At 42.1% G+C, this 13378-nt stretch overlaps 1 protein-coding gene across 1 annotated transcript in view; it reads right to left on the reverse strand.

Moving 5' to 3' along the window:
• SLC22A15 (solute carrier family 22 member 15) overlaps nucleotides 1–13378 on the reverse strand; it is a 95317-nt gene that overhangs the window by 24246 nt on the left and 57693 nt on the right. Inside the window, exons 5-7 of the mRNA XM_052637769.1 lie at nucleotides 11708–11837; nucleotides 7044–7259; nucleotides 1347–1487 (exon numbers count right to left, since the gene is read on the reverse strand). Of these exons, the coding sequence (XP_052493729.1) occupies nucleotides 1347–1487; nucleotides 7044–7259; nucleotides 11708–11837 (487 nt within the window). The remainder of the gene's footprint in view (nucleotides 1–1346; nucleotides 1488–7043; nucleotides 7260–11707; nucleotides 11838–13378) is intronic.

Consider the following 13378-nt stretch of genomic DNA (forward strand, 5'->3'; position numbering starts at 1 on the left):
GCTTTTGAACTGTGGTGTTGGAGAAGACTCTTGAGAGTCCCCTGGACTGTAAGGAGATCAAACCAATCAATCCTAAAGGAAATCAGTCCTGAATATTCATTGGAAGGACTGATGCTGAAGTGGAAACTCCAATACTCTGACCACCTGATGCAAAGAAATGACTCATTGGAAAAGCCCCTGATGCTGGGCAAGACTGAAGGCAGGAGAAGGGGACAACAGAGGATAAGATGGTTGGATAGCATCACCAACTCGATGGACATGAGTGTGAGTAAGCTCTGGGAGCTGGTGATGGACAGGGAAGCCTGGCATACTGCAGTCCACGGGGTTGTAAAGAGTCAGACACAACCGAGGGACTGAAATGAACTGACTCACCTTGTGGCGATGTTACCTCAAAATGCATGTTATGGGTGAGGGACCTGGTGCCACTCTGAGTTTTGAGACATTTCCTTTCTCTAATTAGCAGCCTGCTGCTGCTGCTAAGTCACTTCAGTCGTGTCCAACTCTGTGCGACCCCATAGACGGCAGCCCACCAGGCTCCTCTGTCCCTGGGATTCTCCAGGCAAGAACACTGGAGTGGGTTGCCATTTCCTTCTCCACTGCATGAAAGTGAAAAGTGAAAGTGAAATCGCTCAGTCGTGTCCGACTCTTAGCGACCCCATGGACTACAGCCTACCAGGCTCCTCCGTCCATGGGATTTTCCAGGCAAGAGTACTGGAGTGGGGTGCCATTGCCTTCTCCGTAGCAGCCTGCTGATAGGTATATAACATATACCTACCATAGGCTAGCAGGTGGGGCACTCTTTCTGCCCCCTTCTGATGTCTATGTCAGAAGCTTTGTCTTATCTCTTTTATAATTTAATAAAACTTTATCACACAAAAGCTCTGAGTGATCAAGCCTTGTCACTGGCCCCAGATTGAATTCCTCTCCTCCAGAGGCCAAGAATCCTGGTGTCGTCCATGGCTCAGCAACAACCTTTCACTACTGTATGGCACATGGAACTATATTCAATATCTTGTAATAAACTATAATGCAAAGTGTTATGAAAAAGAATATATATATATATATGTATAACTGAGTGGCTTTGCTATATACCAAAAACTAACACAACACTGTAAATCAACTATATTTCAATTTAAAAAAATCTACAGAATGACTCATAAGCTTGAAACCCAAGGAATAATGCACTAAAAAGTGAATTCTCACTGTGTTTGGTCTGAAAAGAATTCTGATCACCATGGAATACTTAGCAGATACTGCATATGGACAAAGACAATAATATTTGGGTGTTTATGCATGTTAGTGTATGTGTCCTCTACACAGTACATTTCATATCCACTCATACTCACCATCTTTGGTTAATCAAGTAGATGCAGACAGGGTAAGATGGAATCTCTATGAGGCCAGACAGGGCCAAGTTGGCATAAATGTTTCCACCTAGATCACCTGCACTCAGAGTGAGGCCGTAATACACCAAGCTGCACACGAACCTGCAATTGGGGGTGAAAGACAAGAAAGACAATGAAAAAGTCCATAAGAATTTGTCAGAAAAGATTACAATACTGCTTCAAGTAATGCCTTCTGTCTCAGAGAGTAAGTTTGACTCCCTCACTAGGCTTTCTATCCTAATAGAATTTCTATACTAGGACAAAATGAAAAAAATAAAGGGGCCTTGGAAATGATGTGAGCAACATCTAGATGCTCTATAAAGCAAACGAGTCGCCAGGTCCTGAGAGAGATGTCGTTAGTGCCCTCATTACACACTTCTGCATTTATTAGAAGACAATGACTCTATTTTAAATTTATTTAATTCAACTATTTATAAACACTTGCCCTAAGCAGTCATTGTGATATTATGAAAATGACTCTAGAAAAGAACTCCTAGGGAGCAAGCCAACAGGGGACGGTATTGAGAACACATGCTAATAAGTGCCTGAGTCGCCAGTGGGTGGCCTGCAGGCCAGAGTGACAGGGACTGTAACACCTGGCCAGAGTCTCAACCCCTCCTGGCATTCAGCAGGTGCATATGCTGCAGACAGCCAGAACAGGGAAGAGAAGACGAGGCCATGGCAGAGGCAGGCTCCTCTAGGACTATCAAAGCCCGTCACTGATTTCTGCGCAGCATTGCAGAAACATCGAGGCAGCAGCCCTTGCGTGGCAGATATTGTGCCAGGCGTGGAGCCTATGTCTTACAGTCCAGAAGCTATGCTGGAGAAAAGGCCATCTTGAAACTCCAAACTGGGGAGTAACAGGAACTTCTTCCAGACTGAAGGGAATACAGCACTCTCTGCTTATCCACAGAGGATACGTTCCAAGACTCCCAGTGGATGCCTGAAATCATCGTTAGTATCAAACCCTTTATATACTATTTTTTGCCCTAGACATCCATACCTATGATAAGGTTTAACTTCTATCTTGGGCCCAGTAAGAGAACATCTGAATTGCTGGCATCACTACTCTTATGCTTTGGGGTCATTACTAAGTAAAATAAGGGTGAACACAAGCCCTGCGATACGGACAGTCGATCTGATAAGTAAGACAGTGACTAAGTGACTAACAAGCAGGATATGCTGGACAAAGAGACGATTCATGCCTTAGGTGGGATGGAGTGGGAGCGTATGAGATTTCATCATACACTTAGAATGTCACGCAATTTAAAACTTATGAGTTGTTACTTTCTGGAATTTTTCATTTAATATTTTCAGACTGCAGTTGACCTCAGGTAATTGAAACCACAGACAGCAAAACCTTTTGTGCCTAGGAAACTGCATTATTAAAAATAAAATGAACTAGAACAGAACATAAATAAACCCTGAAACTTGGCTTTGTTAAATATGAATGCATTTTGTAAACTAAAAATTTCTATACAACAGTAAAACACTTGGGTTTTGGAAATTCATTAGTTTTTATGTTTATACAGTTCATTTTGACAAGTGTTAATTACGAGGAAACTCCCACTTGCATCCCTTTTCCTTAGAAAAAGTCCAATAAGCTACAACTATGAAGAGATCAACAGGAAAGGGAAAGCTTTCTTTCCATCTCTGCCAAAAAAGCAAAGTGGGCCAAGTGCCCTAGGTTATTATTAAGAATGGGCCACAGGAACCAAGGAGAGGGAAGGCGAGGGAAGAGAGGTCCCTGGAGATGGCCTGCTGAGTGACTCATCCCTCTCTGGCAAATGAGCTCCGGCAGCAGCTACTTCCCATTACTTCGTCCTAGGTGGAGCTGTCATTCATAAACTATGGATGATGAGCAGAGTCACAGCTGGGACATCACGGGTAAGGATGCAAGGCAACAGTGAATTGTCTGTTTTCCCTGCCTGCTAGTACTTTGCTGTGAGCAGCAAGCTAAGCAAACTGAAATATTTTCCTAATTTTTTTTTCTTCACTCCACACAGCCTGTGGGATCTCAGTTCCCCAACCAGGGATTGAACCTGTGTCCCCTGCATCAGAAGCACAGGGTTTTAACCACTGGACTGCCAGGGGAATCCCCTTCCTAAAATATTTTTTAAATCCTTTCCATCTGCAGTGGGGACGAGACCCTCCTCTTACTTAATGCTATTCCTAATGTATTGTATGTGTTGGTATGTATTTATTCTGCATTTAAAATAGAAGTCCTAGTGAAGTATTCCAGACATAGAAATACACATACATATTTAATTCAGGCTGTGAAGGTAGTAAGAAGGGCACAAACAAACAAAGCCGGTTCAAGACGCTAGAGGAGCTTAGCTGGTGGTAAGAGAAAATCGGGAGAACGTGCAAGGCCTCTGGTCCCGAGATGGGGACCCCGCCTACAAATTTCCTTGATGGTAGAGTGGTCGTTTGGATGCATAATCACAGCTATTAAAATCATTTCAATCCTGTTTATGGGACCCAAACAAAAATTTTAAATGCTTGCATAATATTTAACAGTATACTTAGGGCATCATGGAATTATTATCCCGCACTACTGTGGGAAATAACCAAAGGAACAGATGTTCAACACAGAGGTATAATTTCACTCCCCAGTTAAGGCTTTCTTCAATGACAGATCCACAGAAAAGATTTTAGAATTTTATAGCATCTTCAAAAAGAATGGCACTATGTGGAATGACACTGTCTCTGTTATCGTGTATTTTAGCATTCTGAGCCCTGGGGGAAGAAGTTTATTTGAGAAGAGCTCCTTTGGCTGTGCAAGACACAAAATAAACAGGAATATTCTCCCTGACTCTGGGTCTAATTATTTGTTTGTCTATTTTTTTTAATCCCCTGAAGTCCAGAACCCCAAAATTAATATTCCTGGGGAAAAAAACCTTAAAATTGTAAGTAAGTAACCCCTAAGAAAGCAGATGCTTCCTCCAAGGCAGAGGGTTTGACTGACTCTCTACATGACACACAAATGCAGTTTTATGGAGCCTTAAAGTACCTGAACATACTTTGTAAGTATTTCCTTTACAATTGATAGAACCTCAAATTAGTAGCTCCCATGGAAGGACATAGAAATTGGCATACTGAGTGAAGTGAGTCAGACAGAGAAAGATAAATATCATGTGATGTTGCTTATATGTGGAATCAAAAAAAGGGTATAAATAAACTTATCTACAAAACAGAGTTACAGATGTGAAAACAAACTTACGGTTATCAGGGGTAAGGGGGAGAGACAAATTGAGAGACTGGGATTGGCAGATACACAGTGTGTGTGTGTTGGGTTGGGGGGGTTGCAGTGTGTGCTTGAACTCATTTGCTAAGTCATGTCTGACTCTTTGTGACCCTGTGTACTGTAGCCCTCCAGGCTCCTCTGTCCACAGGATTTTCCAGGCAAGAACACTGGAGTGGGCTGCCATGCCCTCCTTCAGGGGATCTTCCCAACCCAGGGATCGAAGTTATGTCTCCTGCATTGGAAGGCAGGTTCTATACCACTACCACCAACTGGGAAGCCCCCATACATACCCTACTACATATAAAATAGATAACTGACAGTCCTTTCTTGTGCTACTGTATAGCACAGGGAACTCTGCTCAAAACTCTATAATGGCCTGTATGGGAAAAGAATCTAAAAAAAATGGATATATGTATATGCACGACTGATTCACTTTGCTGCACACTTGAAGCTAACACAACAGTGTAGATCAACTGTACACCAATAAAAATTTTATTTATTTTATCAATTGATTATTTTAAAAATAGGTTCCTTTAGTCTCTTAATCCCCATGCCTGCAAGCTTGTGTCCTTCATTCAACATTTCTTATGTATCCATGATATTCCAGCAGCAAGCTGGCTCAGTGAGCTGGTGTGACCTGGCCCCTAACCATTTAGGTGATAGCCAGGGTTTGATTGGGTGGGAAAAGAGAATCATGCTATAGAAAACTATCTTTGCAGCTTCTTATTCTCAATCTACTGCTCTTTTCAGCTTTATATATATATATGATTAACTTCATATAAAATGACTTCCCATGTGAAAAATACAAGTTTCTATGTAGCCTTCTTGCCAAATACATGCAAACCACAGCACAACCATCCTTTACACCAGTAAATATGATGTTCGTGTCCAATCCTGGACCAATTACACTTATGGCACTTTAATGGAATGACTATTAAAACACATGGGTACTCTACAAATTCTACATATGGATTATCCATTTCTCCCTTTTCCACAATTTTATTCTTTCAATGGAACCATTTTGAACCATTCAGTGCAATCTACATTAATGCTAAGAACATTGTGAGGGCAGGTCTGAATCAGCCAAACTAGAAAATCAGGTTTGGAGAGTGCTAACCCATTCATTCACTGACTGGCACCAGGGCTTTGAGGCTGCTTTGAGGCTGTCATGTGGCACTCCTAGGATCTCATTCATAGGAGGGATAACAGTTAGCTCACTTGTTGAGTCAGTGAGTGGGAATGTTAAATTAGAATGTGCTACCTACCTGAGGCCAAAACCAAGGGGAGGTGCTTCAAAGTCCTCAGAAACTCTTCTGTCCCTGGTCTGTCTGCTGCTTTCCTTCTTTTTTAAGGAGGAGGGTTGGGGGATTTAGGTCCATCTAGTCAAGGCTAGGGAGAAGGCAATGGCACTCCACTCCAGTACTCTTGCCTGGAAAATTCCATGAACGGAGGAGCCTGGTGGGCTGCCATCCATGGGGTCACGAAGAGTCAGACACGACTGAGCGACTTCCCTTTCACTTTTCACTTTCATGCATTGGAGAAGGAAATGGCAATCCACTCCAGTGTTCTTGCCTGGAGAATCCCAGGGATGGGGGAGCCTGGTGGGCTGCCGTCTATGGGGTCACACAGATTTGGACATGACTGAAGTGACTTAGCAGCAGCAGCAGCAGTCAAGGCTATGGTTTTTCCAGTAGTCATGTATGGATGTCAGAGTTGGACTATAAAGAAAGCTGAGCACTGAGAATTGATGCTTTTGAACTGTGGTGTTGGAGAAGACTCTTGAGAGTCCCTTGGACTGCAAGGAGATCCAACCAGTCCATTCTAAAGGAGATCAGTCCTGGGTGTTCACTGGAAGGACTGATGCTGAAGTGGAAACTCTAATACTTTGGCCACCTGATGCAAAGAGCTGACTCATTTGAAAAGACCCTGATGCTGGGAAAGATTGAGGGTAGGAGGAGAAGGGGACAACAGAGGATGAGATGGCTGGATGGCGTCAATGACTCGATGGACATGAGTTTGGGTGAAATCCAGGAGTTGGTGATGGACAGGGAGGCCTGGCGTGCTGCAGTTCATAGGATCGCAGAGAGTCAGACATGACTGAGTGACTGAACTGAACTGAACTGAACTGGGGGATTTAAAATTTACATTAGATACTTCATAAGCAAAAATGTGTTTCTGACATCTGTAAGTTCAGTAAACCTCCTGGCAGGCACCATTATTTCCTCCTTGAAAGGGAGGATGCTGAAAAAGCTCAGGTGAGTACAATGCCTAAGGGAGGCAGGGGAGGGTTGTTTTTTTGAAAACAATCTCATGCTGAACGGAAGAGTGAAATTTTCTGTAACCCTGAAGAAAGAAGAGATTATCAATAATCTGGGTTGCAGATCAACAGCAGAGCTCTTAGAGAGAATTACCAGATGAACATCAGGGTCAGCGTGTGCCCCAGGAGCACCCGGTGACGAAACAGGTCCAGGAAGCTGCCGGCCTCCTCGCAGCTCCCGTCGGCTGGGTGTGCCAGTGAGAAGCTGCACCTGAGCTGCCGGTTCCTCTTGGCGATGAGGCACAGAGCGGCTTCAGCCTCACGCAGCCGACCCTGGGAGTATAACCAACGAGGTGATTCAGGAATGGATCTGAAAGAGACGTCATCAAAGGCTGTATATTCATATAGGTACATACGCACCAGAAGGAGACAGATCCCCCATGCAGGACACGGTCCCCAGACCACAAGTGGATTCCATGTTAGGTTTAGAGCTTGACTCTCCCAATGACATGTGGAAGAGAGAGGGCTACAGAGGGCAGCTGTCAATAGCTGCCAACATTAATAATGGCCTCTTTTATGAATGGAAACCAAAAACATGCTTCCAAAGCTGCAGCGAAAAAAGCGGACTATGCATTTACTTTTTTTACTTATTTTTAATTGAAGGAAAATTGCTTTACAGTATTGTGTCGGCTACTACCAAACATCAACATGACGCATTTACTTTTCAGAAAATTTTAATATATTAATAGCAATTTATAATTATAAATTATATACATAATATATAAACAGCAATACAATACTGAGTAATTCTTCATAAAACATGCATCAGAGATGAGACTCCAAATCATGGTCAAGTGTTGTCAGAATAATATTCATAAACATAATACAGAGTTTTTAAAGATCTGAAAAAGCCTCACAAAGATTAAAATCTCTATTATACATCAGAAAAGAATTTTTAAAGTGCTTTTAACATAGTGATGCTATTTAAGAGGTAGAGATTATTTGAAGACTACATATAAAAATGAAAAAGAAGTGATGACATTTTAGCAGCTCTAGAGCTTTTAAAGCTTTAATATTTTCCAGTCAGCTGACACACTCACTTTAATATGTCCTGAGGATATTTCCTGATCTCCCAAGTCCTTCAAGAAACAAAGCTTATTTTCTGGTTAAGTTTCAGTTCCGAAAAACAACAGCTGTTTCTCACTATAGCTATAAAGTATCGAACATTTCTATTGCCACAGCAGTTCTCTTTCATCAGTTTCAAGACAGGTATTATGCATCTTTTCTCCTCTTCACAGTTCTGCATATTTTTAGGGAACCTTTCAAAACCAATTGTGGCAGTAACATGGACACCCTGTTTATAAAACACAGCATCAAACCTTTTGATCTAATTTGATATTATTTGACTAAAATGAAACTTATATGCATTTACTTTTCTTTGATGTACTTGTTTTTAATTGAAGGATATTTAAAGTGCCTTCTAGAACTTTCCATGCCTTTCAGTACGGAGAGTGAAGGGCAACCAACACCACAGTTTGTAACTTCATGGAGAGCCAGTTTGTCACTAACCATTTGAGCACTTTCATTTTGCATGAGCAATGTAATAAGCGCTGAGAGGAAAGACAATGAAAACCAAAAAAGGCAGGCATTTTCCCAGGAGTTCTGCTCAGGGGAGAGACTATGCAGGCACAACATTTGGTTATCAACAAAGGCTTCTATAACCTCCTGAAAAAATTCCTTTATCCACCTTTTCACTGCTATCTGATTATTGTTACTAACACACAAGTAAATAGCCAAGTAAAATGCCATTTGGTTGGAAGTTAAGCCAGCCGATGATTATCATCTGATCAACCAGTCCTATCCACAGGGCCATATATGAGGTACAATGTAAAACTATCTGATCAAGCCTAAATACAAATAAAAAGAACATAAGACTGGTGGGGTGAATATGGAGAGTATACATGGGATAGAAATATAACTGAAATAACAGAAACTCTATTATAGTAAAAATTAAACCTGAGGAGGACTAGAGGAGTGGTAAAGAACCAACAAGGACACAGTCAACATATTAGCAGTCACTATCATTATGTCTTTGACTAATTGATTCCCCCCTTCCTATTAAGGTTCTCTGTGTTTTCAGAATTGTTTATAAGCAATAAAGTCACTTTTAAAACTTTATAAATCATGTTTAAAGATGGTATTTGAGAGATACTCAGGTTTTAGAAATTTGACTCTGTTAATAAAACTATTTCTACTTGGATTTATCTGGATGATTTAAATTTAGGACCTGATATTTCTCCACATTTTGAGATGCCGATAAGCTTCTCAACAACGAAGCCCCACCCAGTTGCCAATGGACAGATTTAGGACTATGAGTTCTAACTCGAACTGATTATTCCCACAGAACAGTAGGGCATGTTTCTAAAAGGAAAAGGAGGCCCTTGAATATGCTGCCCTCTACACAGTGTCCTGATCACTTTTAGAAGCTATATTGCTAATTTAACACTGAGGCCTCTGCTTGAAAATGTCCTGTGAATTTCTTTCAAGCTGGAAAATCTTTTTAAATTAAGGGGGCACTGATTTCTAAAATAAAACTGTTCTAATTCAAGTATTGTGAAAATGAGGAATTTTTGAGCTAAGTAACAAGATCTCTAGTAAAACAAACAAGGTATGTCTCTAAAATGACATGACTGTTTCTGATGTTGCTGACAGTTAATGAAGGCTAATTCTAAAGGTTTTTGTGCTAACATCTGTCCAATGGACAGGAGGCATCTGGTCTATGGAAGGGCCCAGGGCTTTGGTGCTGGGAAATGCAGCTGAGCCAAGAGCCGGGGCTGTTCAGAGCTTGCTTTAGAGAGGTTAGGCTCCGTGTGAGGCAGAAATAAGGGACCACTGGAAGGGCGCCAGGTAAGTACTGCAGAATTTAGACAAAAAAGTGAATGATTGGGTATCCGACCATGAAAAGCTTGGAGAGGGTGGCTTTTAAGCAAACTGGGAAGGCTACTAATAAATAAGAGAAATGGCGAGAAGGGCACTGAAGGAGCTGGCCATAGCGCTGAGTAGGAGGCACCGGGGCAGACCAGCCTAAGGTGTAAAGCGGAACAGTGAGCAGCTTAGTATGCTGATGGGAACACAAGATGGGATAGGAGAGAAACTGGAGGCTGACTGCAGCAAGCCTTACTTCCCAGGCTTGATGGAATACACATATAGTGTGATTTTACGTGCTTTCTTCCGTTTCCCATTTTTCATGACCCGAATTAATCTCCAATCAAGTCAAAGTCCCCACCGAGTACTAAGTGGTAACAAACATTCTGAAAACTAGAAGAATGCCTCGGGCCAACCAGTGAAGCCGCTCTACTACTGAAGGAGGTGAGAACCAGCCTGGATTAAGAAGTATGCCCGTGTGCTCGATCACGCAGTCGTGTTTGACTCTCTGTGACCCCGTGGTCTCTGCGTCTCCTGCATTGGCAGGCAGATTCTTTACCAACTGTGCCACCTGGAAAGCTCTAAGAAGGAGGCAGTTTATTAAATATTTAAAAAGAAAATTCATTTATTTACTAATATGAATAAGAATGCTTATTAATTCAAGGAATCCGTTTTTTTCCCCAAAATTTACAATATACAGCTTAATAAAATATGGCTAGTTTTCCTTTCTAATAAAATTATCTCACTCTAGTTCACATAACTGAATGCATTTCATAAATTTTACCTTTCTAATATAGTTTGGGGCCTTCCCTGGAGGCTCAGTAGTAAAGAATCTGTCTGCTAAGCAGGAGACATGGGTTCAATCCCTGGGTAGGGAAGATTCCCTGGAGAAGGAAACGGCAACCCACTCTGGCATTCTTGCCTGGGAAATCCCATGGACAGAGAAGCCTGGTGGGCTACAGTCCATGAGGTCGCAAAAGAATCAGATATGACTTAGACATCAATAAATATAGGTTAACTATTTCTACTATATTCATTTTTGCACTTAACAATTCTCTTAATTTCGAAGAGAGAATGAAAACAGATTTCAGCTCAATCCCCACCAAATCTCAATAAGTAGAACTTATATAAAGAATTACTAAATCGAATTGCTACCTCAATGAAAATTCTATTACAGGTATCTCACTTTACAGCGCAGAAGAAAGCTGGCACCACTGGCTGAAAATTTTATTTATCCCAAAGATTTTGATGTTTTGGATTAAAGGTCTGATATCTAAGGGGAGAAAACCTTTCATAAGCACAGTAAAACTTCTGGAGAAACAGGCCTAAGTTGGTGGCTCATTTTACAGCCTTAAGAGGAGCATGGTATGTTATCTTGCCTTAACCAGGGCATCACCCTTGTACTGCTTTGAATCCATGCACTCTAAGGATTTCTCCCATATCTGAGCATCTTCCCATGTCCACCTGCAGAGGCCCTGAGATGACAGTCCTCTGTGGAATGAGGAGGTATCACTATATATTCAATATGCATAGACTGGTCTATAATATCATACTTCGGTCACACCCCTAGCATGGGATCTGATCCAGTCTGAAGATTTTTAAGCTTAAGACATTAGGTTAAAAAAGAAACTAGTACCCTCCCTTGAGAATTTGAAGGTTAAAATGCAGAGGTTGAGAGGTTACTTTAAACAAGGGATACCTGCATTCTGAATTAATTAAGCATCTCTCTTCCCAGGAGCTGCCAAGCATTGGAGCGCTTGCGGAATTTAGTTCTTCACCAAAGTCAGTTCAGGCAAACTCCTGAAAAGGAATAACGCTGCTCATTGACCCGCATCCTCTTAAGACATTCCTTCTGCTTATTAAATTAAAAGTCTAAGAGGAAAAACTACTTACAAAGATAAGAGAAAGACCACTGTTCCCTGCAGGTTAACCAGTATGGCTAGGGTCCTCCAGGAACGGATGAAGTATCCCAACAGGGCATATTGGGCGATGCCGACTGCGAAGAAGAGGCCACCAATTGACCCTAATTCAGGAAAAGAGACTTGTTACTGGAGAAAGAACCATCTGCAACCCCATTTCCAACCCAGGTCACGGAACCAATCCTTTCTTTCTGAGATGTCAGCAGAAAGAAAAACCTACACAGATATCTTTGAAGATCAGATGATAAAACCAGAAGAGAGGCCAGGAAATCAGTGGGAAAGAAGGAAGGACAGATGAAAAATACAAACCACACGTGGTCAAGATAAATTTCAAGAGCTGGCCAAGTGCTTTCTGCATTGATGTTGCATGGCATCTGCCTGAACTTGTGGCTGAGGCTTGGAAATATTACTTGCCGCGTGGTGGGAGGTTTCAGGTCATGAGACTATGGCAGTGGTGGGACTGCATCTCCATCACAGCGGCTGTCCCTGAAATCCTTATCTTGAATCGCAGCCTATTCCCCCGTTCTCCATACTGTCCCTCCCCGTTTATCACCACCAGATACCTGGCATTTTACATTTGTTCCTTGTCTTTCTCTTCCAAGTAGAATGTAAGTTCCACAAAGCATGAATTTTTGTCAGCACACTGACAGTAAAAACATCAACCATAGGGTTGTTAAGGATCTTATGATTTTTGAAATAAATAGCCAATGAGTACAAACCCACTGTGCTGCCCAGTATACTTGCAAATTCTGTACCTCTGACATGCTTTCTATAACTGCTACTATTAGTAGTAAAGTACACCTATCACTATTTATTTATATAATAGCTACTATTTGTTGAGTATTAGACTGCGGAGGACCCTGGTAGGCTGCAGTCCATGGGGTCGCGAAGAGTCGGACACGACTGAGCAACTTCATTTTTACTTTTCACTTTCATGCATTGGAGAAGGAAATGGCAACCCACTCCAGTGCTCTTGCCTGGAGAATCCCAGGGACGGGGGAGCCTGGTGGACTGCCGTCTATGGGGTCACACAGAGTCAGACATGACTGAAGCAACTTAGCAGCAGCAGCTTAGCAGCAGACTTTATCAACATTGTCCTATAAAGCCGGTACCACTATTAGCTATCTACAGATGGAGGAAATAGCTCAGAGAAAGTTAGGTGCTGCAGTCTAAGACCTGGGGCTGCATGTGGCCCAGCCAGGAGGTGCTGTCCCCCGGTCTGACTGGACAGCCTGCACTTGGTACTGTTCCTGTCCCCTGTCACTATTCTAGGGAAAGGGGGGCTCCTGTGGGCATCCCACAGCAACACAACTTTGTTACAGGAATTTTCTACAACAATCCTGCAAGACAAACATTTCTCTTATTCTTGTCCACAGATTATCAATCTATAACAAAACACAATGACTTGTTTGCTGTCTGCCCTAGTGAGGAAAAAGGGGATGCAGAAGGGAAGGCTAATGTGACAGTCAGTTCAGCATGAACAGAAAACCAGTCAGGGCATGTGGTCTGCTAAGTAAGGGAATGGGATTTCCATTCCCTGTGATTTCCCTAGAAACTTAGATAATCAATAGCTATTACAGATTCATTATAGTGCACCAAATAGCACCTGGTTTCCAAGAACAAGGCTTTCTGTCACTGCTCAGAA

This window comes from Budorcas taxicolor, chromosome 3 (assembly GCF_023091745.1).
Source record: "Budorcas taxicolor isolate Tak-1 chromosome 3, Takin1.1, whole genome shotgun sequence".
NCBI lineage: Eukaryota > Metazoa > Chordata > Mammalia > Artiodactyla > Bovidae > Budorcas > Budorcas taxicolor.